The 27,592-nt window shown below is 41.6% G+C and overlaps 1 protein-coding gene across 2 annotated transcripts in view; it reads right to left on the bottom strand.

Annotated features, from left to right (window-relative positions):
- The window catches only part of CAP2 (cyclase associated actin cytoskeleton regulatory protein 2), a 195,172-nt gene that overhangs the window by 104,114 nt on the left and 63,466 nt on the right, over positions 1–27,592 (bottom strand). For both annotated transcript variants that reach the window (XM_089682282.1, XM_089682283.1), the window contains exon 4: positions 18,997–19,074. In XM_089682282.1, the coding sequence (XP_089538408.1) occupies positions 18,997–19,074 (78 nt within the window). The remainder of the gene's footprint in view (positions 1–18,996; positions 19,075–27,592) is intronic.

Genomic DNA, 27,592 nt, shown 5'->3' on the forward strand with positions numbered 1-27,592 from the left:
TCTATACATTTACACTTGCGTATGAAGGCAAAAAAATCAAGAGATCATGTGTTTTTCCACCCCTTCCCCCAAACTCCAAGACAGCCATATGGGGGGGGGGGGAGATGTCCATGCTGTGGCCACGATGCCTTGCATGGCAAAAATGATCCCCCTTGTTGTGTTGATGTGCAGTACTGCATGCCGAATGCCACCCATTCAAGTGAACTGCAAAGCCTGCGGTTGCCCCACGTTGCTGTGGGCTTTTAGTTGTAAAACAGGTGGTGAAAAGCAACTGAACGCTTGCTCGCCATCTGTCAGATGCCCTCTGAAAAGCTATCATCCACTGGGGATGACCCTTCAGAAGGTGACGCATGTATAAACGATCACTTACGCTTGGAAAATGAAAGATAGAAGCTGATTGATTGTCATGCATGGATGCTATAAATTCTGGCTGCTCCACTTTTAGTAAATTCCTCTGTGTGGTGACTTTTTCTTGCTTCAGGGTAATGCATTCTACGCATTATTTTATTAAAGCCCACCTATTTGTTGACTAGAAGCTACCTGCACATGTTTACAGAAAATGAAAGCCAATTAATCCACTATTAACTATCCACCGAAACCGCCCTCCTCAAAATCACCAACGACCTACTAACCGCCAAAGCCAAAGGCGACTACTCTGTCCTCCTCCTCCTGGACCTCTCTGCGGCCTTCGACACAGTTGACCACCCCCTCCTCCTTAATAAACTACTCTCCCTTGGCATCAGAGACACCGCTCTCTCCTGGTTCTCCTCTTACCTATCCCGACGCTCCTTCAGCGTTTCCTACAACGATGCCACCTCCCCTTCCCTTCCCCTCTCTGTTGGGGTCCCCCAGGGCTCTGTCCTTGGACCCCTTCTCTTCTCCATCTACACCTCCTCCCTTGGCAAACTCATACACTCCCATGGCTTCAACTACCTCCTCTACGCTGATGACACTCAAATTTACCTCTCCACGCCCCACCTCACCCCCACATTCTCCGCCCGCATCACTCACCTCCTAAACGACATCTCTGACTGGATGTCGCTCCATTTCCTCAAGCTTAACCTCTCCAAAACCGAGCTTCTCGTCTTCCTCTCTGCCCGCGCCCCCCCCCATCCTATCCATCACTACCAACAACACCACAATCAATCCTGCCCAAAGTCCTTGGCGTCATTCTGGACTCAAACCTCTCCTTCCAACCTCATGTCAAATCACTTACAAACACATGCAGGCTCCACCTTTGCAACATCGCCAAAATACGCACCTTCCTTACCCCAGACACCACTAACATACTCGTACACTCCCTGATTATCTCACGCCTCGACTACTGCAACTCCCTCCTCACCGGCCTACCCCAGTGCAGGCTCTCCCCGCTTCAGACCATCCTGAACTCAGCGGCTAGACTCATCCACCTCACTAACTGCTCCACCTCTGCCACCCCCCTCTGCCTATCCCTCCACTGGCTCCCTATCGCCCAACGCATCAAATTCAAACTACTCACTCTGACCTACAAAGCCATTCACAACACTGCCCCTAACTACCTCACCAACCTGATTCCCAGGTATCACCCCACCCGTACCCTTCGCTCTTCACAGGACCTCCTTCTATCTTGCCCCCTGGTCTCCTCCTCCCACGCACGTCTGCAAGATTTCTCCAGGTCCTCCCCCATCCTCTGGAACTCACTACCCCAATCCATCAGACTGTCATTATCCCTCCTCACCTGCAGGTGCTCCCTGAAAACCCACCTCTTCAGGGAAGCCTACCCCACCCTCACCTAACTGCCGTTCTCCTTCATTCCTCCTACCACTCCATCCCCCACAGCCACTTCCTCCTGTACCACTAACCCCTCCCTCCTAGATTGTAAGCTCGAAAGAGTAGCGCCCTCTAACCCCTCGTGTGCTGTTTGTAGTTGCTGTACTGTTTCATGTATTGTCCCCCCTCTATTGTACAGCTCTGAGCAAACCCTTTGGCACTATATAAACTCGATGTAATAATAATAATAATTAAGGGAATTTAAATCAATGGGACTTAATAGAATAATGTGCCAGATTGGAAGTACAAGTATATATTCCTCAGATGGGTTGCCGTAGAGAAAGCCATCTTCAGTCACAGGTTATGCTGTTTTACACTTATTCAGACCATATTAACGTATGAGGGATCATTTTTGAATGGACTATGAACACTTTTATATGGCTATTTGTAAATAAAGAAAGAAAAAAAGAAACAAAAACTGAGTCTTTGTCCACAGTAACCAATTAGAATGTTTGTTTTGTCCTCTTAGAAAAGATAACACATAACTATACCTACCAACTTTGGAACTCGGAGAGAAGACATGTGGTGTGCTTAATGCACCCTAACAAAAATGGTTGTGGCTAAATTGTGCTCAATATTGGGGCTGGCTTACAGGAGCATGGTTAAATATATAAAGTAGTCTGACACAGTCTACAGTCCTTGTACCAACAAAATAATCCATATGTGTTTTAATCCCGCAAGCAACCAAAAAAAAGAAAAAAGAAGAAAAAAATCAACACTCCAATTTGAAGTCACTTACACCCTTCACACACTCATTAATGTGTCTCAAAATCTGGGGGAGGGGCTATCTGACGTCACGACACAAAGCAAGATCAGAAGAAGGATACTGAAGGAGAGTGCCATTGTTGTTATGCGGTCTACATTTGGTGCGATCCAGTACCAAAAACTTGCGAGTGGTAATTTTATCTATTTTATAATAAAGTATTATAAACGATAAAGCACCACTTTCTATTCTGTTTTTTTTAAAGAATCATTGGAAAGAGGAGGAGGAGGAGATATGAGCTTCTAAGTTTGCTGCGGGAGAAGGAGAGCCACCTGGGGAATCTTTATTCCATCAGTCCCATTAAGAGGACACAAGTGCTGTATGACCAAAACATTATAAAATGTGAGGTCAAAAAGCTCCAGGTGAGGTGAGGTGAGGTGTTGGAGGAGGAACATTGGTTTTTATTTTTTGAAGATGTGAAGTGGTGAAAGAGTGGAGGAGCATCAAGAAAGATCCTATTATATATGGAACTCTATTTATATATTTTTTGTATATGGGACTTTTTTTATGAATATGTATGTTTTGTTGAAATAAACACACAACTCATATAGTGGTGTAGTGGCGCTAAATAAATAATAAATGTGAAGTGAATACCACAAAATAAATGTGACCAAAAACAAATGAAACATCTGTGATTGACGTGATTGGGTTTTTATACTATACCAGTGGTGGGCAACCTTTTTTTTCAACTGAGCCAAATCTCGCCAAAACCACGATTGAAATTTATTTTGAGAGCCACATTTTTAAAACTGAAAATACATCCCCCATATAGTAATTCATCCCCCATAGTAATTCATCCCCCATAGTAATTCATCCTCCATATAGTAATTAATCCCCCATAGTAATTCATCCCCCCTATAGTAATTCATCCCCCATATAGTAATTCATCCCCCATAGTAATTCATCCCCCATAGTAATTCATCCCCCATAGTAATTCATCCCCCATATAGTAATTCATCCCCCATAGTAATTCATCCCCCATATAGTAATTCATCCCCCATAGTAATTCATCCCCCATAGTAATTCCTCCCCCATAGTAATTCATCCCCCATATAGTAATTCATCCCCCATAGTAATTCATCCCCCATATAGTAATTCATCCCCCATAGTAATTCATCCCCCATATAGTAATTCATCCCCCATAGTAATTCATCCCCCATAGTAATTCATCCCCCATATAGTAATTCATCCCCCATAGTAATTCATCCCCCATATAGTAATTCATCCCCCATAGTAATTCATCCCCCATATAGTAATTCATCCCCCATAGTAATTCATCCCCCATATAGTAATTCATCCCCCATAGTAATTCATCCCCCATATAGTAAGTCATCCCCCATAGTAATTCATCCCCCATAGTAATTAATCCTCCATATAGTAATTCACCCCCCATAGTAATTCATCCCCCATATAGTAATTCATCCCCCATAGTAATTAATCCCCCATATAGTAATTCATCCCCCATATAGTAATTCATCCCCCCTATAGTAATTCATTCCCCATATTGTGTCAATTCACTTACCTTTGCTCCGCGCGTTCCTCTCGCCGTGTTCCTGCGCCGTTCCGGTCTTCCGGGGCGGACTGTGAGAGGAGTTCGTCACGCTGCCCCGCCTACATCCTGACAGCCAATGTTTGCCACGCTCCGCAGGCCGGATTAAAAGGTCCGCCGGGCCGTAGTTTGCCCATTGCTGGGCTAGCTGCAGAGTCCTGACTTTTGGGGCGGCCGCCCGAGAGGAGGGAGGGGAGCGGGCGCCCGGCACACAGAAGAGCCGCATTAATGTGTGTAAAGAGCCGCATGTGGCTCGCGAGCCGCGGCTTGCCGACCACTGTACTATACCATTGGAGCGTCTTTCTGTTTATGTTTTACATGGTATATCTCAAGGCAGTGGAGTCTCTTTCTTATGCAATATATAAGCATCATCTATAATTGGAAAGATTATCCCAGGAAGCTTGTTTGCCAACCACGCGAGTGGAAGGCAATTATCTGTGGTGAGTGTACATCCATGTGGGGGATTTCTGTGAAGCACTTGTTTATCAGTCTAAAGCACGTGGTGAAGGAGAAGAATTGAGTTTATGGACTCTGGATCGCTTTATTATGCTTTTTATGGACTCTGGATCGCTTTATTATGCTTTTTATGGACTTTGGATCACTTTAATTTAAATATATTTTTTTAGCACGTCAATCACGGATGTTTCATTCGTTTTTGGTCACATTTATTTTGTGGTATTCACTTCACATTTATTATTTATTTAGCGCCACTACAACACTATATGAGTTGTATATTTATTTAATTTATTATGGTTTATAGAAAGTGGCAGCTTTTCACATATTGATCATATTCAACGCAATATAATAGGTGTTGATAATTGGCATGATTGTATTATCACATTTATTTCTTTTTATTCTTATGTATGTTTTGTTATACACTTACTGTATGTTTGTGATAAGGTTTTCAAGAGGTGTTTAGGATTAGTAGTAAGAAGGCGCTGTGCTAACAATATACTCCATATTTACTGTGCTGAGTGAGAGTCACCTTTATAAACCTAAACCATCAATAAAACAAAATAAATTCAAAAATCAAATTATACACAGAGAATTAAAGTAGTAAGGAAAAGCTAAAATAACCAGGAGCTCCTAAACAACTGTGCTAAGCAGGTGGTGTGGGGATTAATAGTGTCCAATGGGGGAAACAATAGGGATTAATGAGGTGAACAATACTGGGAGGTTTGAGGAACAAAAAGCCCTGATAGGTGTGGTGGAGAACAATGGTGTTCAGTGTGGGGTTGTAAGGAACAATGGTGCACAGTGGGAGGTGGGGGAGAACAATAATGCCCAGTAGGAGATAGGGAAAAAAAAGTTGCCAGATATAGCCAGCAACACTGACCATCCTATTCTGATGGCGGGAAAGTCACCTAGCTGTCAGAATACAAAGACTCAGCGGGAAGGATTCCCCCATCCACATCGAACGTATCAAATGTGTGAATGGGGGAATCGGCTCATTTTTTTTTCATTTAACCTGCTGGTTGAAGGAAAAAAAATGAATCATATATGGACAGCTTAAGGCCATTGCTTTTTATTACTGCTAAATATCAAGGTCTTCTATAACCCTAGGTTTACATTTGTGTGGTCTGCGTTTGCGTGGGCACAGCAGCCTTTGCATTTGAATGGACTACTGTGCCTGCATTTCTTGCAAAAAGAAAAGGTGCCTGCACGTTTTTCAAAACGTGGTTGCAGGAAAATCACGTGCTGCTTTTGACCATGTGATTTCCCTGCAGTTCCTGCATCCACAAATGCGCTGTGAACAGATCCCTTGCTGAATTGGAGCAGAACATAATGGACAGACAAATGTATATGGATGTGCTTCTATTTACATACTTTCACCTCTGATCCATCATGTTTTGATTTAAAAAAAACTGAAAAGGGCGCCAACTTTTTTTTTTTTTTTTCTTGAACCTACACAGACTCAAAGGTAATCAGACGTAAAAGGAGGCATCTGTTTACAACCTCCTGCCCATAGATTAACATTGAGGATCTGTCTACCTGAAAAAACTGAAAAGTGGAACTAATTGAAATACCTGCCTTTTTTCAGTAGTTTATACAAATAAAACTGTGCTATGCATCTATATCAGCGACAGGAAGTGACAAGGATACTTATTTTTGGCAAGATGAATGTGTATTTTTTAAAATTTTTTGAAAATGTTCTTAGCCTGAAAAAAGGTAAACTAATGTAGCTACTGCATACTGTATAAGGAATGGTCAGCTTCAATAGGTTACATTTTTGTTCTTGGGTTTAGGTATGCTGTAAGGTCACTTCTACTTTAAAAGCTTCGATTAACTTTGGATTCGAATGTTCAATTTGGTAAACCTTTTCTCCAACATCAACTGGGCTCACAACAAGACACAGCCATATTAGTGTTATAAGAGATCTCTCCTTTGGGTTCCGGCACAGTGGGAAGACCTCATTGGAGAGTTTAGCTCTATCTCATTCCAACCAAAATAGAAAAATATATTAGTTATGCCTCCATTGATTTTTATCTGGTCGCTGTCATCCACCTTTTTACGAAACTCAATGATCATCACTCTATCCTTTTTATTTGATGGTATCGGGTGATATTGTAATGTCCATAAACAAAGGGAAAAGTCCAGAAAGGCTTTTCTGTGGTTATCAGTTAGAACACTGGAGCTGGTGTTATTCTATGCACACAGAGGTTCAGGCATGTATAATCTAATATGACATGATATGAATGTAATTGTATAGTTGTCTCAGGTCCTCCAGTAGTCCTAATGTTTCCTAATGTTTAACCACTCTCTGGTCTCTATGACCAGCCTACTTCTCTCTCAGAACTAAATTTTTCCAACCTGGGACTCAGGAGTCAATGTAACATTGTTCTGCCAAACCGGTAAATTTACATATTTATGAATATTTTAATATACTAATTGATGCTGGTTCAAAGCTTTGTCCCAGTGACGTACTGTATTTCTGTTTTAGGCTGGTCATACACCAGTAGAATGTTAGTTTTAAAAATGTTCATTACATTTTCAAATGGGGTCAAATCAGCATTAAAGTGTAAGTTCACCTTCAGCAACATTTTCCAAAATGCAATTCCACACACCCTGAATAGAACATACCAGCACTCCTCCTTTTCCAAATGTTGCACCTGCAAATGGCAGGATGGAAGGGGCCAGATGAGAGGGGAGGAGGTGCCGCATTTGAAAAAAGAGAGCTGGCATGTTCTTTTCAGGGAATATGGAATTGCATAGGGGCTTTTTGGAAATGTCACTGATGGTGAACTTACATATAACCACTTGAACTTCAGAAGGTTTTACCCCCTTCTTGACCAGGGCATATTTGCTGTTCAGCACTATGTTACTTTAACTGGTAATTGCGTGGTCATGCAACACTGTACCCAAATGAAATTTGTATAATTGTTTTCATACAAATAGAGCTTTCTTTTGCTGGTATTTGATCACCACTGGGTTTTTTTTATTGTTTATTATATAAACAACAAAAGAACATACATTTTTGGAAAAAAAACAATATATTTTACTTTCTGTTATAAAACATCAAATAAAAAAAGTTTAAAAAATAAAATTTCGTCATAAATTTAGGTCAAAATGTATTCTGCTACGTGACTTTGGTATTAAATCCCAATAAGTGCATATGGATTGGCTGACATCACCAGTGACACTAATACAGTGATCAGTGACAATACTATACACTGTCACTGTACTAAGGACACTGGCTAAGAAGGGGCAAACATCTCGGGGCAATCAAGGGGTTAATTGTGTGCCTAACAAAACTTTAATGTGTTAATATGTTTGCTCTGCTTTGCAGAGAGAAGAAATAGATTGTATGCTCTGTACAAATCCCTGTGTGTTTGTCAACACAGGGCTCTGGGCTGTGATTGGACACAGCCGATCAGCAGGTTTCAGCCACTAATTATGCGGGGCGGGGTTGTGTGGGCACAGGTACATGAAGGTGCCAGTTTACAGGTACTTGACGGTGCCTGTATCAGTGATCGGCAAGTGGTTAGTTGTCAGTCGAGATAAAATTTGAAGGAGAAGGATGGAAACTTTTCTCTAACAAAATTAAATTGTAACTGTGAGCCCGCATCAGTACCCCGTTCATGCGAACCACTGCGGGTGTGTATGGTAAGTTAACCACTTGCCGTCCGCCTGCTGTTTATAAACGGCAGGCCAGTGGCAGTCCAGGGTCGGGTTGCCGTTCATAAACGGCACCCGCCTTTTCCAGCTGTGCGCGCTCCCTGGGAGTGCGCAGCACTGCGATCCGGTGCCCACTGTGTCCTCCGGACACAGTGAAACACCGATCGTCAGACGGGACCTCTGTACGAGGTCCCGATCATGTGATCACTGATTGGCGAATCAGTGATCACATGCAAAGTAGTAAGCAAGATGTCACTTGTGACATCATTGCTTGCTACGTGTGAAATCTGTGAATGATCACAGAGGTCACATGGTATTCACAACAGCCTTGTACCATGTGACAAGCTGTGACCAATCACAGCTCACTCAGTACTTCTCAATGACTGCAAGAATGCAGACAGAGAGAAAGAGAAATGATTGCTTTTACATCCTATATGGGTGTAAAAGCAATCAGTGTAAAAAAAAAAAAAAATCTTCATCACCCCCCAAAAGTAGTACAGTGTCACCATGGTGACACTGTACTGCTAGGGTGACAGTATGTAAAAAAAAAAAAATAATATAAAAAAATAAAATAAAAATGTAAAAAAAAATGTTTAAAAATTATAATTTTTGGTTATAAACTAATTTGGATTTTTTTTTTTACTAAAAAAATAACGGAATAAATTTTGGCCAAGATTTATGATGAAATATTATTTATTTGCAAAATTTTATTTAAAAAAAACACTTTTTTTCAAAATTTTTGGACTTTTTCATTTACATAGTAAAAAAAATAAAAATCCCAGCGGTGAATAAATACCACCAAAATAAAGCTTTATCTTTCTCAAAAAAATGGTAAAAAATTCATATGGGTACAGTATTGCATGCCAGCACAATTGTCATTCAAAGTGTGATAGCGCTGAAAGCTGAAAATTGCCCTGGACAGGAAGGGAGTAAAAGTGTCCGGACAGGAAGTGGTTAACAACATCCAGAAAGCGGTCCGCAAAACGCGATACGATGTGCAGAACTGGATCGCATAGGTGTGAATACCCATGTGATCCAATTCTAGTGCGGACCCAAAAAAAGGGTCCTGCACTTTTTTGGTGCGAGTGCGGTGCGATTAGAGCCATACAAAATGTATGGCTCCAATCGCACCGCACACAAATCGCATGTGATTTGCACAGGAATGCAGTGCGGTTTCTGTGCGATTCACATGCGATATACTGCAACGCATATATGTGGCATATATATGGCTTAATGTGGTTTTGTTTGGGAAATAAAACCTGTTTAATGTGTTTGGGATGCCATTTAAACAACTCTTTAAATAAATTTGAACAAAATTAGTTGTCTCAATGATGGCAAAAAAAGAGTGTTATGAAGAACAATTTTTCTACGTAGGTTAGAAAGAAAATCTACCTGTGTATGGGTAGCTTCAAACATTGCAACAATACCAGATAAGATAATGCATCTAATAGGTTTCCTTCATTGAAACACAGACACATAAATATACAGACAACTTAGATAACAATGGCGACTGTAAATAGTACTTTAAACAACAGGCTCTGCAGTTAGCTCTTGGTCTAAAATGAGAGATACCGAGATAAATATTGTATTTTAGATGAAAAAGTCACCTTGTCTGACATTGAAAGTCAACAGCAAAGTAAATCCTCTCAGTCTCCACATCGCTGTCTATGAATCTCTGCAAAGCTTCTGTGCCTCAGTTGTGACTCAATGGCTCATTCACAGCTTTACATTACTAAAACAAACAGTCTAGACAGCTGAATGACAGAATTACCCCTTCTCTCTGGCATTAGCAGATATGCTGTTATCTTCATTTGCTTTTCTCATCCCCCTGCATTTTGATAAACTAATAGTTAGCTTTCCTGTTTGGATTCACCAAAGTCTGTGCAGATTTAACCATTAAGAATAAACAAAACTCAATGACGTTATCATCATCATATTATTATTATTACTCTTATTTTCTTTTCTTCTGATGTAACATGGGGCAACATCATCCTTGGTAGACTTGAGGAGATCTTTAGATCATTAAAACAATACATTTTGACGTTTTTCTCTTACATGCCCAATAATACACCTAAGCAGAAAAGTACTATATAGACAACAACCACTTCAGCCCACTGATATGGCAGGTGGCTTTCCCATAAATATTGTCTGTGAGACAATTTTGGGAAAGATTTGACAAAGGGTTTCTGAATATACTATGACTATTCTTTGCAGAAATTAAATTTTTGTGTATGTATGGGAAAAACGTCTATTTTTGTTTTGGATAGACTAGGGAATTTATTTGTATTTATTTTTAATTGCTGTGTCCCATTGGGTAGATTTCCCTTCACAAAAAGAGGGAAATACCTTCTTCAACAGTTGTCAAAAGAACAAATATTTAATTTGGAAAATACACCTTTAGTTCCAGAGACAACTTTAAAATTTGGGGTTTCCCATTACTTTCTATCTTTCTGACAATGGTCTTTTAGGTATTCAAAGCCTTTATTGTTGTTTATTCACCACATTTGTGGATTGTAACAGCATATGGCTTTTAGATTTTAATTTCCACAAATGCTAAATGATTGCTTGTGCAGTGATACCCTTGCCTGATAATTTGGGTTCTCTGTTTTGCTCCTCGACTCTAATAACACCCTTACACCCTCTGACACACCGGGTTGATAGAAATTTACTGCAAACACTTATAAAACATGAGTAAAGATACCTTTAACTTGACTGTGAATTGGCACCAGTATATAGACACAAGACTGTTAAGTGATAAATTAACTCAGTGTATTTCTAAGGGTTAGAATGAATAGTGGTTTGAGCATAAATGAGCATACAGACAGTAGATTCAGACACAGTCTACCTGATAGTATAATCACTGTGCCAAAGTAACTTAGTTCTGTACCATTAGGCTGGAATCAACTGGAATCAACATATCAGCAAAGTCAGCAAAAAAACAGTCCATATAAGAATTAACTGCAATGTGAATACCAATCATATAACTAGTTGAGTGTACTGTAGGAGAATGGCTGGGATATGATGCAATGCCCCCTGAGAGGTTCCTCTTAGCATAAGCAGTAGGTGAAGGTCTCTGTAGCAGCTGTAAAGGGACAGTCTTTAGTCCTAACTCTTCCTCCGACTAGCGTTGGGGCCCAGTTGTATTATTGGTGCACATAAGAATAGTTCCAGTCAAACTTGTAGGTAGCAGTAAGGCTACTAGCTGGCTGTATGGTCAGTTCCTAAAGGGCTTACCCTCTCTAGCCATCCGGTCACATACAGTGACCGGTCCACTCTCTGCACTGCACCCAGGTGACACTATCTGTTGGCACCCCTCCAACTCAGCACTTGGAACCTGCTCAGGCTGCCAGATTACAAGCAATGATAGTGTACACTGGACAGCGATGTGCACTCTCCAGTCTCCCTCACAAGTAGAAGAAACTGTGTTCCGTGCAGTCTAGGAAAATACAACTCTTGCCCCTCCAGGATCCAGAGACATGAAGGAGACCGCTATGCTGGGGGGCTCTACCTCCAGGCAGAGGTGTGCTGGAGAGAGAGAGAGAGAGAGAGAGGGAAAATAAAAGGAGCCAGAGACTTCCTCATCCCCTGCAATCTTAGTCAGGCTTTGCTGTGACATCCTGCTAGCAAGAAGGATTTGTACAGTAGAAGGCCTGCACAGAAGTCATCATAATTGCTCCAGGAATCATCAGGGACGGAGTAAGTTATCTCTATTTTGTTCATCGCTCCCCCCCTCCAAGCCTACAAGGGAGAAAACAGTCGGCTGCAAGAGCTACCTTATTTTCAGGAGGGACGGTATTCAGCCTACCTTCATTCCTGCTGGGAACATTTCAAGTATTGAGTTGCCTGCATTAGATTTTTTTGTGGAAAAGTTCAGAATCCCTACAGTCAGTCTGGAAGTTTCTCTTAAAGGAGTACAGTTTGGGATTTTGTGCCAGTTGTCTGCAATTGTCCTCACAGTTTGTGCTTTGAATTCAGTTCTGGACATCCCATACTACCCTACCCCTGTCCAAGTTATCATCCCCTAATAAATGATCAAACCAAGCTCATAGACTGGCTTTTTTACTGTGGAGTACTTGTTGACAATGTGCGTTGCTTGGCTGTGCAGGTGAAGGGGGACCCAAAATCCAGCGGCCCTCTAGGGCAGTGATGGCGAATCTATGGCACGCGTGCCAGAGCTGGCACGCAGAGCCATTTCAGTGGGCACTCCAAGAAGATGAGCGCACAAGGACCACGCACACTGACCGGCCATCCAGATCTTGTCCACACTGCGCCCCCCATCGAACTACATCTCCCACATGTCTCTGGGGCCAGGGTGGGCGTGGATGAGAGGAAGCGGCTCCCACATGGCTCTGGTGCCAGCGGTGACGTATCGGGATGGGCGTGGATTAGAGGAAGCGGCTCCCACATGGCTCTGGCACCACGGGTGACGTATCCAGGGATGGTTGTGGATGAGAGGAAGCGGCTCCCACATTGCTCCGGTGCCAGAGGCAACATTTTCAGCTTGGATGGGAATGAGCTGCCAGGTTGGAAGCCACACTGACACTGCCGGAGGTGAGATTAACTGCTTGCCAACCGTGCTATAGCCGAAAGACGGCTACAGCGCGGTTGTCTAGTTCTGGGAGGGCGTCCATGGGCATCCTCCCAGAACATGCCCCCTGCACATCCCCAGTGGCGCGCACCCGGCGCTGTCAGTGATGAGGTAAAAGGCCAATCACAGTGGCCTTTTACCACGTGAATAGCTGTGTCATTGAACCCCAATGTAAATACAGTTGCCGGTTATTGGTTGCATGCTGTCATCAGTGCCCAGCAGTGCCGCCCAACAGTGTCATTTGTCAGTGCTGCCCAGCAGTGCCGTCTGTCAGTGCTGCCAGTCAGTGCCTCCAGTTGGTGCTATCAGTCAGTGCTCCTTATTAGTGTCCATCATTCCTGCATATCAGTGCATCATCAGTGCCTCCTCATCAATGCCCACCAGTGCCGCCTCACTAGTGCTACCTATCAGTGCCACCTTATCAGTGCAGCCTCATCAACGCACATCAGTGAAGGAGAAAAATTACCTGTTTGCTAAATTTTATAATAGAAACAAAGAAAACCTTTTTTTAAAATTATTTTTTGCTCTTTTTTCATTTATAGCACAAAAATAAAACACCCAGTGGTGATTAAATACCACCAAAAGTAAGCTCTATTTGTGGGAAAAAAATTATAAAAATTTCATATGGGTACAATGTTCCGTGCAATTGTCATTCAAAGTGCAACAGCGCTGAAAGCTGAAAATTGGCCTGGGCAAGAAGGGTATAGAAGTACCCGGTAGGCAAGTGGTTAATTGCAGTGTTGGCACTTTGAAATCAGTAAATTGGTTTTGTGTTGCAGTTTGGGCACTCGGGCTCAAAAAGGTTCGCCATCACTGCTCTAGGGGGTCGTGCTATACAGAAAATAATTTGTACTGGAAAACCTTTTGGACCAATATAATTTTTATCAACCATTTTGAACATTGTATGCTATAGTTCTATTTTTGTTCAACTAGAGAAAGGGGTATACTGTTCACTACATGGGTGTTGATGAATAGCGCACAAGAAAACAATCCAGTGATTCAGAGATAGCATGCTGCTAGTGGCTTTATGTGGACTAGTTTGTTATATTATAGCAACCTTTTATTTTATTTGTATTATTAATCTGCATTGAATGTTGCAAAATAGAAAAATCCTGTGTATGACCAGCCAAAGGTTAAGGCTTCTCAAAAGTAACCATTTAGTTTTAGATAGACTTTAGCAGGGTTCATCACCAGCTGACTTCTTATATCAGACCTTTCACCATTCATTTTGTACTTTGTCATTCTGTCCTTCCCTTCTCTCTATACAGAGTTGCAAAGAATTTTCATGTTTCCTGACCTGAAAACAGTTTATTTAGTTCCTCCATCCTCCCACTTCCTCATTTCTGCTGGTGATGTACTTTTAGCGGCCTGCAGCCCCTTAGGACAGTCAATCACACATCTCAGAAGGTTGCAGGTTGGAAAGGCTACATTCACATGACAGTTTAGCCATTAATAGATCGTTGTGTTCAGAGGTGACTAAACGCTATAACCGCATAAACACTGGCCAAGTAGCTGTGGCCTCTTTGTAAACTTCACATAAATGCCAACCCTGGATGCTCATTGTCTGCGTACAGGGTTGGTATACATGTAGGTAGGTGCAGTCTGCTTTCACTACTGTAGGTGGTAGTGACTGAAGCATTACCGCAGCCGGGGAGGAAGTCAGTAAAAACCTGGTTTCTTTTTAGTTTCCTGATCCCCTGAGGCCGCGTTCCGGTTGGCTACGATGCATTCAGGTGACCCCTGGTGGCCATCTTGGGTCAGCAGAGTCTTTTTAAGTCCCTGCCCCCAGATTTTGGTGCACATTTTGTAAAATGGATAGGAGAGGGTATGAGCACCGGCCTGTCAAGGAAAGTTATAGAGGCAGGAAGAGGTTCCTGATGAGGAAGGACAGGCTAGGAACATGCTATCCTGCTTTGGAAGCATCTCCTTCGGCACCAGACTGGCCAAGCCACATTCTGCCCCCTGACACAGACACTGTCGGTACATCTGAATCTTCAGTGTTCCCAAGTCACAAGGAACTGTGAGTGTCTCCCTGGCATGGCACTCTTCCATTGGACTGTCTTTTCAGTTGAGACTTTCCTTTAATACAAGTGCTTGTTCCTCAGCCCGACTCCGTGTAACTACTCTGCCGCACCACGCTGCACTTACCCACATACGCACGTAATCGCAGTTACACGTGTACTGCAGCAACGCCAGCTATTGATATGTACAGAGCACAAATCTAACAAACACAACTGATGGCTATTACTGGTTGCCAGGACCTGTGCTTCCACTAGGAAAACTAGGCAGCAGCCTAGGATGCACTGCCACCTAGGGGTGCCTTGGTGCAGCACAGGCCGACACTTTCTCATCTGTGGCCTATGGACCTCTTGTATGAATTCTTCATTTCTCTGCAGAGTCCGCCTCTCCTCATACACAAGGAATGATGGTATCTTTACTCTGCACAATTGTCTCACAGCCTGTCCACACACATGACCATTTGGTACACATATATATATATATATATATATATATATATCCACACACACAGAAATATATATATATACAGTTGCAAGAAAAAGTATGTGAACCCCTTGGGATTACGTGGAGTTTTGCATGAATTGGGCATAAAATGTGCTCTGAACGTCATCTAAGTCACAGCAATAGAAGAACACAGTCTGCTGAACATAATACTACACAAACATTAGATGTTGCCATGGTTTAATTGCACATAACATGTAAACATTCACAGTGCAGGGAGGAAAAAGTATGTGAGGCCCTAGCTTAATGACTTCTCCCAGAGCTAACTGGAGCCAGGAGTGAGCCAACCTTGACTCAAATCAGTGTGATGATATTGGATGTGTTGCTGACAGCTGTCCTGCCCTTAAAAAACACACACCTGTTTTGGGTTTACTGGTTTCAAGAAGCACTGTCTGATGTGAACCATGCCTCGCAGAAAAGAGCTCTCAGAAGACCTACGATCAAGAATTGTTGACTTGCATGAAGCTGGAAAGGGTTACAAAAGTATCTCCAAAAGCCTTGATATTCATGTGTCCACGGTAAGACAGACTGTCTACAAATGGAGAAAGTTTAGCACTGTTGCTACTCTCCCTAGGCGTGGTCGTCCTGTAAAAATGACTGCAAGAGCACAGCGCACAATGCTGCATGAGGTAAAGAAGAATTCCAGAGTGTCAGCTAAAGACCTACAGAAATCTCTGGCACATGCTTACATTTTTGTTGACACATCTACAATAAGGAAAACATTAAACAAGAATGGGGTACATGGGAGGACACCACGGAGGAAGCCATTGCTGTCCAAAAAGAATGTTGCAGCACGTTTGAAGTTTGCAAAAGAGCACCTGGATGTTCCACAGCACTACTGGCAAAATATGCTGTGGACAGATTAAACCAAGATTGAGTTGTTTGGGAAGAACACACAACACTATGTGTGGAGAAAAAAAGGCACAGCACACCAACATCAAAACCTCATCCCCACTGTGAAACATGGCGGAGGGAGCATCATGGTTTGGGGCTGCTTTGCTGCCTCAGGGCCTGGACGGATTGTTGTCATTGATGGGAAAATGAATTCCAGAGTTTATCAAGACATTTTGCAGGAAAACGTACGACCATCTGTCCGCCAACTGAAGCTCCGCAGAGGATGGGTGATGCAACAGGACAATGACCCAAAGCATACAAGTAATTCAAGAAAACAATGGCTGCAACAGCACAGAATACGCCTTCTGGAGTGGCCCAGTCAGAGTCCTGACCTCAACCCGATTGAAATGCTGTGGCATGACCTTAAGAGAGCGATTCACACCAGACATCCCAAGAATATTGCTATACTGAAACAGTTTTGTGAAGAGGAGTGGTCCAAAATTACTCCAGATCATTGTGCAGGTCTGATCTGCAACTACAGGAAACGTTTGGTTGAGGTTATTGCTGCCAAAGAAGGGTCAACCAGTTATTAAATCCAAAGGTTCACATACTTTTTCCTCCCTGCACTGTGAATGTTTACATATTATGTGCAATTAAACCATGGCAACATCTAATGTTTGTGTAGTATTATGTTCAGCAGACTGTGTTCTTCTATTGTTGTGACTTAGATGACGTTCAGAGCACATTTTATGCCCAATTCATGCAAAACTCCACGTAATCCCAAGGGGTTCACATACTTTTTCTTGCAACTGTGTATATATATATATATATATATATATATATATATATACTGTATATATATCAGTATTCCATGTAGCAGTGAAGTGTTGGCTCCACCTAGGATTGGAAGTGATGACATTAGCCCAGGACCAGCAGTCTCTGATCAGAGGATCGGCCTGTACATCTCCGGTACACACACTGGCATACATGATTCTCCAGCTGTAACAGGGAGCCGGCTAGTGACCTAATGGAGCATGTCCAGTGCCTTCTTCTACACAGTTGAAGCCAATCAATAGGTGTGCTCTGGTTGAAGGGTTAACCCTATGTGAGTAGGATGATCTCGGCCCAATGTGTATGAGAGGGAAGCAATGTAGTGCTGGGAGGCCACCTGTCCTCACTGAGAGCTGCAGCCTGGACTCTGCGCCCCGGCAGAAGCCATTAGAGGTGAGCCGAGCCTATGAGGATGGAGGGTCATGGAGGTGCCATGTCATGAACTATCCTTCTGCTGAGGGGAGCAAGAAAGGATAGAGAAAGATGCAGGGTATCTGAGGCCAGTGTAGCAGTTGAGCTGCCTCTCCTTACAGTGTTACTCTCAGACGCAGTCCCTTACTGCAAGCCAGCTGGCAGCTGCTGATCACTGTGGAGTTTTGTAACTCTGTCTCTTTTTTTTGTTTTTGTTTCGTTGTCTGATTGGTTAATACAGTTAAATTATATTTAGTTAATATATATTTTGTATTTAATATTGGTGCTGATGGCATCTTATGGCAGTTATTTATGCAAATTAAAATCAATTTAGCAGGTTCATGTTTTGTTGACTTCATATTTTCTACTGTTTTTAAAATGTATTTATTTATTTTTTGGGAGAGGGCGCAAGTAGCTGGTCTTGCCCAGGGTGCAAAATAGTATAGCACCGACCCTGTTGGTTGCACACTGTGTGTACCAGCAGCATTTACAACTGCCATGCTGGTGGCTGCCCCTGGCCACACACAAACTGATATGTGAATGTAGCCTATGTGCTAAAGTATCATGAGATTTTACGCCTGCATAGCTGGCATCAATGCAGACGTGAAATTTTGTGTTACTGACCTGCAGCCTGCTGGGAAGTGTGACGTGAATATCCTGAGAGGCTGCGAGTGACTGAAGGTACATTACTTTAACCTAGGCGATAAGAAAGGAAGTGCAAGGATGGGGGCAGTATTCAATTATTTACAGGGCATAAAACATGAAAATTCCTAGTAATTACTGTATATACTAAAGAGAAGGGAGGGAGTGACCAAAAGTATAGTAAACTGCCTGCTTTAAGGACCTCGGCAGTCTCTGCACTAGGATATAGATCCTTGTTCTGCCACATATAGCAAACAATCCTTAGCTTCATTTCTGATAGTGTCATCTGTTTTCCCCCAAATACAGACACACACACTTAGATGCGTACACACTTCTGTGGGCATCCAGGGTAGGACATCTGTCCGTAACTACAGGTAACCAATGGATGTGTAAATACATGTGAACTACACTAACTCCTGTCAGCCTGTCAGTGCTTTGCAAAGTTTGAGAGGCTCCAGCAATCCAAAATCACCTGTCAGCCTAACTGCAGAGATACTTTGGGATGATTTACTAAAGGCAAATAGACTGTGCACTTTGCAGTTGCACTCTGCAAGAGCAGTTGCTCCAGAGCTTAATAAATGAGCAGAGGCTCTGCTGACTTCCATCATCCAATCAACGCAAAAGTGCTTTTTTTCAAATTTCCTTGCACATGATTGGGTATTCCTTGCAAAGTGAATCTTTATCTCATTTACAAAGCTCTGGAGTAATTGCACTTGCATAGTGCAACTGTACCTTGTATAATGCACAGTCTATTTGCCTTTAGTAAATCAATCCTTTTGTCTCTTGCTGCTCTCTGTGTCTGTACATGCCTATTCATCCGAATGTGTCCATAGATGTCACAAATCATATATTGCCAATAAGTATCCTGTAACAGGCATAAAGTCTCTGGACACTGAAAACTCTACCACATTTTAGCATATCCATTGTGCCTACCTCTGAGGGCTGCTGGTGCTGAGATGCATAAACCAAAAATCCTCTTTCTGCTTTAAAGGCATATTCCACAAGACTTGCCTGAAAGACAGGAAAAGATACAAATGAAGTCACATTAAGTATAATAAATGCAAATCCAGTAACTATATACATTTATGGTATAACTCACATTAATACATGTTGAACTGTAAAAACACTTTTTTTTTTTAATTGGGGAAAGTGAAGATAAATCTCATCAGTGAGAACCTAGAAAGCAAATAAAATTTGAAAGAGGTTTTAGCCCTTCTACAGTCTACTGTGAAAGCATTTTAGTTACTGCATAGGACCACAGTGAAAGGATTTCCCTTTATGTCTTGTTCTGGTAACCATGCCTCTGTAGCAAAAGGTGGAGAAAATCCAACCCAACAGGAAAAAAACAGTGGTAAAAAAGAGACAGGGATTTTAGTCATTTCCTAACTCAAGGTTTAGGCTTGAGTTCCATTTTATAGAAAAAAAAATGTATATATATATATATATATATATATATATATATATAAATATTTATTACAAATCCTGTGTGTAAAATCAAATACTGATACTGCATACCCTTAACTTGCATATTTACTTTAAAGTAGACAAAATGTTCTATTTTTAAGGTTTATCCAGAATAGGTAAGGGTCAAAATGCCTGGCCTGTTATTTCTGCTATCTGGTTCCTATTGGGAATATTTCTCTTCACTTCCTGTCCTGGAGTTGCAACAGGAAGTAATAGAAAATCTTTACAAAATGAGGGAAATTTCCTTCCTAAACAAACAGCAGATGTGACCATTGGAAGATTTCCTCTCAATTACTGTTTTGGTGACAAGTCTAAGTTTTATTTTAAATTTCTCATCTCTCTAAATGATAAAAGGTACCAGAAGAAATGAGGGGAGTGAATCTCACCAGCAGGGACACAGTAATAAGACCTTTTCAAATCTAAAAAATATAAGGTTTGCTGGTTGGAAAAGCCTTAAAATTGACGTATGTATGGTCAGATTTTGGGGCCCTAACTTATTTTTAAAGCCCCACTTCAGGATCATTTTTGGTTGAAGTAGATGGACAGAAAATGTATCTTTTTTTAGCTCAGCTTTACTGTCCCGACTGCCAGCAGCACATAGTTTACTATCACTCTCCCACTTCTCTATTCAGCTGCCAGAAGCAAAGAAAATTATTTTCGAAAATAAACAAACTATAAAAAGGAGCAATGACAAAACCTGCCTGCCAACTCACAAATTATATGTAGTCAGCGTAACCATATCACCTTACAATATAAACCTGGAAGCTGATCATTTTCTATGCAGACCAGTTTTTGCATTCTCCAGTTTTAGTAAATAACCCCCTTACGTCGATCAAAATTGCCAGTATTTCTGGGTCTAAAAAACAAACAAACCAGAAATTCTATGTTCCTTTCTACTTCTTTGGACTTCAACAGGAAAGATCTAAGGGTAGTTGGATATGCAGACAAGTCTGTTTACATCCACCTGTCTATTGATCTAGGATGGGTCCCTTTGGCTCCAGGAGGGCAAAACTGAATGGACACAGATGTAAAAAAACTGACATCCATACTGTTCGGCTTTGGTTCAGCTGTTGATCTGTTCCATTATCCCCTGCTGAATGGAAAAGACAGGGCCAGTGTGAAAGGGCATTAGAGCAACAGTGTAACATCTAAAGGCTATGATGATGGTCTGTATCGCCTTCAGTCACATAACTTTTTTGATCAGTTTTGGTCTGCTCAATGTTGACTTTTATTTACCATTCGAATCTCTACTTAACAGTATACAAACAGAGGCACAACTAGGAGTGGACAGTACAGACCGGTGACCAAAAGACTAAAGAGTGAAAAGCCAACTTATCTTCAAGATCTGTAAAGCGTTTGGTAATAGAGCAAGTAAAAAAGGACATGTCAAGAAAAAACTGCATAAACCAAGTTCAGAATGTGCTTTAGCCTGAAGTACAGTAGTGTAGGGGGAGGGGGGGGGGATACCAATCTGGTTCCCAAGGTATAAAACCTTTTTTACTAGAACTACTGCTAATGTGACTAGTCATGGTATGACATGAGAACAGTAAGTGTGGGCGATGGGGGTTCAGGGGCCTGTCATGATGGAGAGTGACATTGTATAACTGTGAAGGATTCTGTCTCACAGAATATGAGGAGTCCCTGTAGTGCCCGTGTAATGGTTAAGGAGGGCAAATATTAACCAGGATTCAAAAGGGTAAGAGGAGAACAGGGGGGGCAGGGAAGGGTGTAATCCAGAGGGATACACACCATCAAAGCAAAGGAGAAGAGCTTACGACTCCTGGTGTCCATCCTTCAGCATTGCCATAACATCAAACTGATTGACAGGCTTGTAGCTGTTTAAATTCATCAGTACAGGTAAACTCATCAGTACAGGTAAACTCAATCACGTAGAGCCATGTATTTCTAAATTTGACATAGGTGTCTTTTTATGAGATCAAGAGACTTTCCATCACTCTGTTTGTCCTTTTAAAGTGGGGATGCCAATTCTGACAGCAGGCTTAGAAGCCTCATTTTGGAGTCTAGAGCTGTTGCTCTTGCAGCTGCTGAAAGTGAAGCACATCCATAGGGTACCATATCTAAATGAGTGATGTATTCCTCCAGAAAGTGGCATGGGATGAAGCCATCAATGGGGGTCTCTCCCTACAAGAGTGCATCAGTGTCATGTGGGGAAGGGCTCAAGGCTGTGCAAGCTGCATGCCATGATACATTGCCTTTGCAGTTTAGGCAAATGCCTGGATACATTTATTATCAATGTTTTATGCTTCGTACTTCTGGACACCTCTCAGTCCAGTTACAATATTGTTTCACATGTTTATTGCTTTGCAATTATTTTCAGTAAATGTAATTTATTTAAAGTGCAGGCTCCTGTGGTTTTATTTGATACTGCATCACTGCGGGCTGCACAGTGGCTTAATGGTTAGCACTTCCACCTGGCAGTACTAGGGTTGCTGGTTTGAATCCCAACCACAACACCACCTGCCTAGAGGTTGTATGTTGTGCCTGTGTGGGTTTCCTCTGGGTACTCTGGTTTCCTCCCACACTCCAAAGACATGCTGGTAGGTTAATTGGATCCTTTCTAAATTGGCTTTAACATGTGTATGTATGAATGTGACTTAGGGATCTTAGATTGTACACCCCTTGAGGGTTAGGGATTGATGTGAATGTACAATATATTTATGTAAAAGAGCTGCATAAATTGATGGCACTATATAAGTACCTGAAATAAAAAAAAATAACTACATAATAATTTCAGAGAATTTCTATACTCTGGACTGTCACACTCCATATCCTGTTTATAACATGCTTTATGCTCCTGCACTCTATAAAATGCCCTGTATGTTTCATACTCTAGTCTAGACCACCACAATCCATATACTGTGCTGTAAGTTATATACTCCATGTGCTGCTCTGCACACTATATGCTCCACACCACTCCACTTTGTACCTTTTGTACTATATGTGTCTGCATCAGGGGCGGACTGACAATTCATGGGGCCCCTGGGCAATAGGGGATCATGGGGCCCCTGTGTCCTTGCCCAAACTCAAAAAAGCCTATGAAAAAGGTACCAGAGGCATCTCATGGGGCCCCCTACTGACCCCAGGCCCTCGGGCACTGCCCGAGATTCCAAATTGTCAGTCCGCCCCTGGTCTGCATTATGTTGTGCTGTACATAGTATGTGTGAACCACCAATATTAATAAAGCTGCCATAAAAATACCTCCAACTTTGGATTTTTAGTCCACCCTGCACAGTTTTGCTAGTTTGATATAACCCCTTTTGTCTTGCTTAAAGCCGAGCTCCTGGCAGATATAAAAATACACCAATGAATGCAGTTACATATTACATTTTACATATTTTATATAAGGTGCCAATGTACACATGACCAGAGCAGGTGATAAGCTGCTGTCTTTTGGGCACCTGCAGAAACTATCTACTGAGGCCAATATAGGCAACAATGGTCAGAGAGCAAAATTCCTTTGCTCTCAGCAAATAGAAAAAATAAATAATTCTAGCTATAATGTGATTTAAGGTAACACATGTATTGAGTGAATTTTGCATCTTTTATTTTTATAGGACTTTCACATTTTATGTACTTACTCTTGAATTTTTTTTAAGATTTCAACTGGACAGGGCTGAATTCTATACCTAGTGATACCTGCATTTATGGTCTTGTGCATTATGAGATGAAGGTCTGGAAAGCAGACTTCTTCTATAGGGGCTTTAAAGTAGAGGTTCACCCAAAAGGGGAAGCTCGGCTTGTTTGCACCCTCTCCCCCATTCATTTCCAAATTTGGCACTTTTTTGGGGGGAGGGGGGAACGAGTATCTGTTTTTGACAGGTACCCAGTCTCACTTCCAGTTCAGTTTGCTGTGGCAAACTAAGCCGGAAGTTCGGCCCCCTCCTTGCCCCCGCAGTCTTCTGACACATTTCACAGGTCCCAGAAGACTATGGGACCAATCACAAGGCACAGCACGACTTGCGCATGTGCAGTAGGAAACCAGCTGTGAAGCCACAAGGCTTCACTTCCAGTTTCCCTTACTTGGAATGCCAATGCCAGGAACCCTCAGGTACGTCCCTTAGGCTCCATGCACACTGGACGTTTTAATAACGCTGGTAACAATAGCTGTGTAAAGTCACGTTAAAAATGTGAGTTTTTCAGTGGTTTTTAGTGTTTTTGTATTAGCGTTTAGTGGCGTTTTGCTGCATTTTTTCCCATTTGCGTTTTTTAGATTTTTCTTTCTTGGTCAAAAAAAGTCCAAAAACACTGGTTTGCTGTGATTTTCCATGGTTTACCGTGCTTTACCGCGTTTTTAGCATTAGAGTGTTTTTACAGATAAAAAACTCCTCTAGAAACCCACTAGGTCTGGGTTTTTTTTCAGCCAAAACACGCCCCTGCCAAAAAACGTTGATTACAGTCTATGTGTGCATGGATAATAGGGGGGTTTACTGGCTGTAGAAAAACGTCAAAAGCCAAAAACAGCAGCTGTAAATACGTCACATGTGCATGAGGACTTACTTGGAATATTGGTGCCGGGGACACGCAGGCTAGTGAAAAACTAGCCTGGGCGATGACAGTGCTGGACCCCTGGACAGGTAAGTATCCTAATATTAAAGGTCAGCAGTTACAGTATTTGTAGCTGCTGACTTTTAATTGTTTGGGGGGGGGGGGCCTGGAACCTCCTCTTTGAACAGTGACAAAGTGTGTTTTTTATAATAGTAATAAGTGTCACCAGAATGACATAGATCTGCAGTTCATGAAGCTCCTCGCTTGTGTTTTAGGTTGACGGAGACTTTTTCATGCAGTTATCTCACTTGGTCCTCCCAATGGAGGGCAGTGGATGTGTGGATCTTGTTGAGTACAATAGAGCAGCTAGCTGTAGTTCAGACCTCATTGTTTACATTTCTGCTGACAGCATGCTATGAACTTATTCCAGTTCACTAGATCCTAAGCCCTCAGTGACACATCTACTGGGTAATAGATGTACCAGAATGTACAGCCTTATGACAATAAATTAATGACATAATCATTCAACCTCTCTATTTGATGCGCATTTTCAAATGTTTGATTTTTCTGAGTTGACGTCAACATGTAAGCGATATTTTTTCACCTAATATCATCATGCTGAGATAATAGTGATGTCAGCGTATATTCTAAGTACGGTAATGCCTAATTGGAAATCCATGACCCTTGTTGACATATGAGATGTAGGTTATCTAGAAAATGATGTCACTAACTCATTCAGAATTCATTACCATACTTTAATTTGAAGAAGTCTGAAAGTTAAACGTGGATTGCTGCAACATTAAATACAAAAGCAGCTGCTGTCAACATGGTTGTCAAGCTTTGGGGGTTCTTCCAGACTTCACTGCTAAGCAAGCCATTGACCAAGGACATGTGTGGAATCTGGAACGTTTAACTCCATATATGCATATTTGTTCTAGGTCACAAAAGCAAGTATGAGAATGACATAACGAAAGTTAGCAACTTTATAATTAAATCTGCAATGCCAGCATTTATATTTTTATTGATTGGTTCCCTTTAAATAAACCTGATTTAGAGTTCTGAGTGAATGCATCACTGCCAACAGAAAATGGATCAATACCACAAGATGCCTGTCTTTTAAATTAATGAATTAGTTTGTATCATCAAAGCCATATTTTTGTCAAATATAAAGTCACATTTACTTATAGTTAAATATCCATTAAAAAATCACTTAAAGTATAACTAATGCAACACTTTTTTTTAGTATTCGTTGTCCCCAGAATGTAATAGAGGGGAAATCTTCTGGTGGGGACACTAATTCTGGTGGCCTGGGGTTCACCTAGCGATTCCCTTAAAGTGATAGTAAAGCTTCTGTTTTTTTTACTTAAAACACCAAACATGCTATACTTACCTGCTCAGTGCAATGGTTTTGCACACAGCAGCCTCGATCCTCCTCTTCTCGGGTTTCCCGCTGGTGCTCCTGGCTCCCCCCCCCCCCCCGCTGAGTGAAGCCACTTTTCATGGGGGCACTTGTGCAGGCTTGCTCCTGCTCCTCCCTGTCTGCGCCCTAGCCCCACCCCCTGCTCTCTCGTCACTGGATTTGATTGAGAGCCAATGGCTCCTGCTTCTTTTAATCTGCCCAGTGAGGAGGGATAGCAGAGAAATACAGCAGATAAATACACAGCAGCATGTTTCCCAAGTAAAACACACACAGCACATGATGTAAAACAGCACACAGTTAACCCTTTGATTGCCCTAAATGTTAATCCCTTCCTGCCCAGTGTTATTAGTACAGTGTCAGTGCTTTTTGTTAGCACTGATCACTGTACTAGTGTCATTGGAATGTCAGTGGCAGTTTGTCAGATCCCACCCAGTGTCAGATTGCTGGCTGCAGTCCCGCAATAAGTATATAAAAAAGTACAAATAAAAATTCCAGTATATATACCGTCATTTGTAGATGCTATAACTTTCACATAAACCATTTAATTTACATGTTTTGAGAGTTTTTTTTTTAGCAAAGACAAGTAGCAGAATACATTTTGGCCTAAATTTATGCCAAAATTTGATTTTTTAAATTTTTTTACTGGATTTGTTTTATAGCACAAAGTCAAAAATATTGTTTTTTTTTTTCAAAATTGGCGGTCTTTTTTTGTTTATCGCACAAAAAATAAAAAACACACAGATGATCAAATACCACCGAAAGAAAGCACTATTTGTGGGAAAAAAATGTCATTTATGTACAGTGTTGCATGACTGCGCAATTGTCAGTTAAAGTAATGCAGGGCTGTTTTGCAAAAAATGGCCTGGTCAGGAAAGGCAGTAAATCCTCAAGGTCAAACTTGAAAGCACAAATATTTACACTGCAGCTTTCCACTCCCTTGGTTAGGTGCCTATATTAGTTTTCTTTTTTTTAGCCTTTTTTTCTTATCTAGCAACAAACTACCTGATGCTGTATGGCTACACTCATTTCTCCACTGTATCTATGGAAGGTGAAAATGTCCTGTACACTGTTCTAAATATCACTCTGTATGATGTGTTACATACTATGGACCAATTCACTCTGAATAATGAGCTATATGTTATTTATTTAAGGTACTTATATAGCACTGTCAATTTACACATATATATATATTGTACATTCACAACAGTCCCTAACCCTCAACAGGTATACAATCAAAGGTCCCTAACTCACATTCATAAATATACTAGGGACAATTTAGACAGGATCCAATTAACCTACCAGCATGTCTTTGGAGTGTGGGAGGAAACCAGAGCATCTGGAGGACACCCATGCAAGCACAGGGAGAACATACAAACTCCATGCAAGAGGTGCCATGGTTGAGAATCAAACCCATGACCCATTTACTGCAAGGCAGATGTGCTAACCACTAAGCCACTGTGCCACCTCATATGTTCCATATTACAGAACTCTTTGTGACACACAACAGACCACAACTCTGTGGTATACAATTGGGGTGCACTGGTATATCGATGGACGAAATGTATCGGAATTTTGCAGACAGGGAAAAAGGTGCTGATAATCGCCACTGAAAATGCGCAATTTTAACAGGCAATTTTGTTTGATTTTACCCGTGATTTTGCCTGTGATTTTGCAGTAATTGTACTGAGATTTTGTTGTAGTTTTACCACGTTTAGTCCCCGGTCATACCACTGCGACTTCAGGTGCGACATGCGATTTACAAATCACACCTGAAATCGCATCTAATGTATTTTAGGACACTGTCTTAATCAGAGCAATTTAAAAAAATAGTTTCTGCACTATATTTTTCTGATTTCATTGCGACTTGCATTGACTTCCGTTAAAAGAAGTTGCAAGCCAAAATGAAATCGGAGGTACAAATCTCATTGATCTACAGCTTTGAAATCACGCTATTTCAAGTGAAGTAGCCCGATTTAAAAGTTGCATTCAGTGTGAACCAGGACTTAGTGTGTGTTTTTCATAGGTCATGTGACTCAAAAAAAAAGCACCAGAAAGCAACACGTGTGCTTTTTGATGGATTTCAATGCATTTCAGGCCTGGTTCACAAAAATGCAGTTTGGGTTTTATCCGTTTTGCAGT

The sequence above is a fragment of the Staurois parvus genome, unplaced genomic scaffold, assembly GCF_062004578.1.
Source record: "Staurois parvus isolate SC_StPar_1 unplaced genomic scaffold, SC_StPar_1.0 ptg000287l, whole genome shotgun sequence".
NCBI classification, from domain to species: Eukaryota; Metazoa; Chordata; class Amphibia; order Anura; family Ranidae; genus Staurois; species Staurois parvus.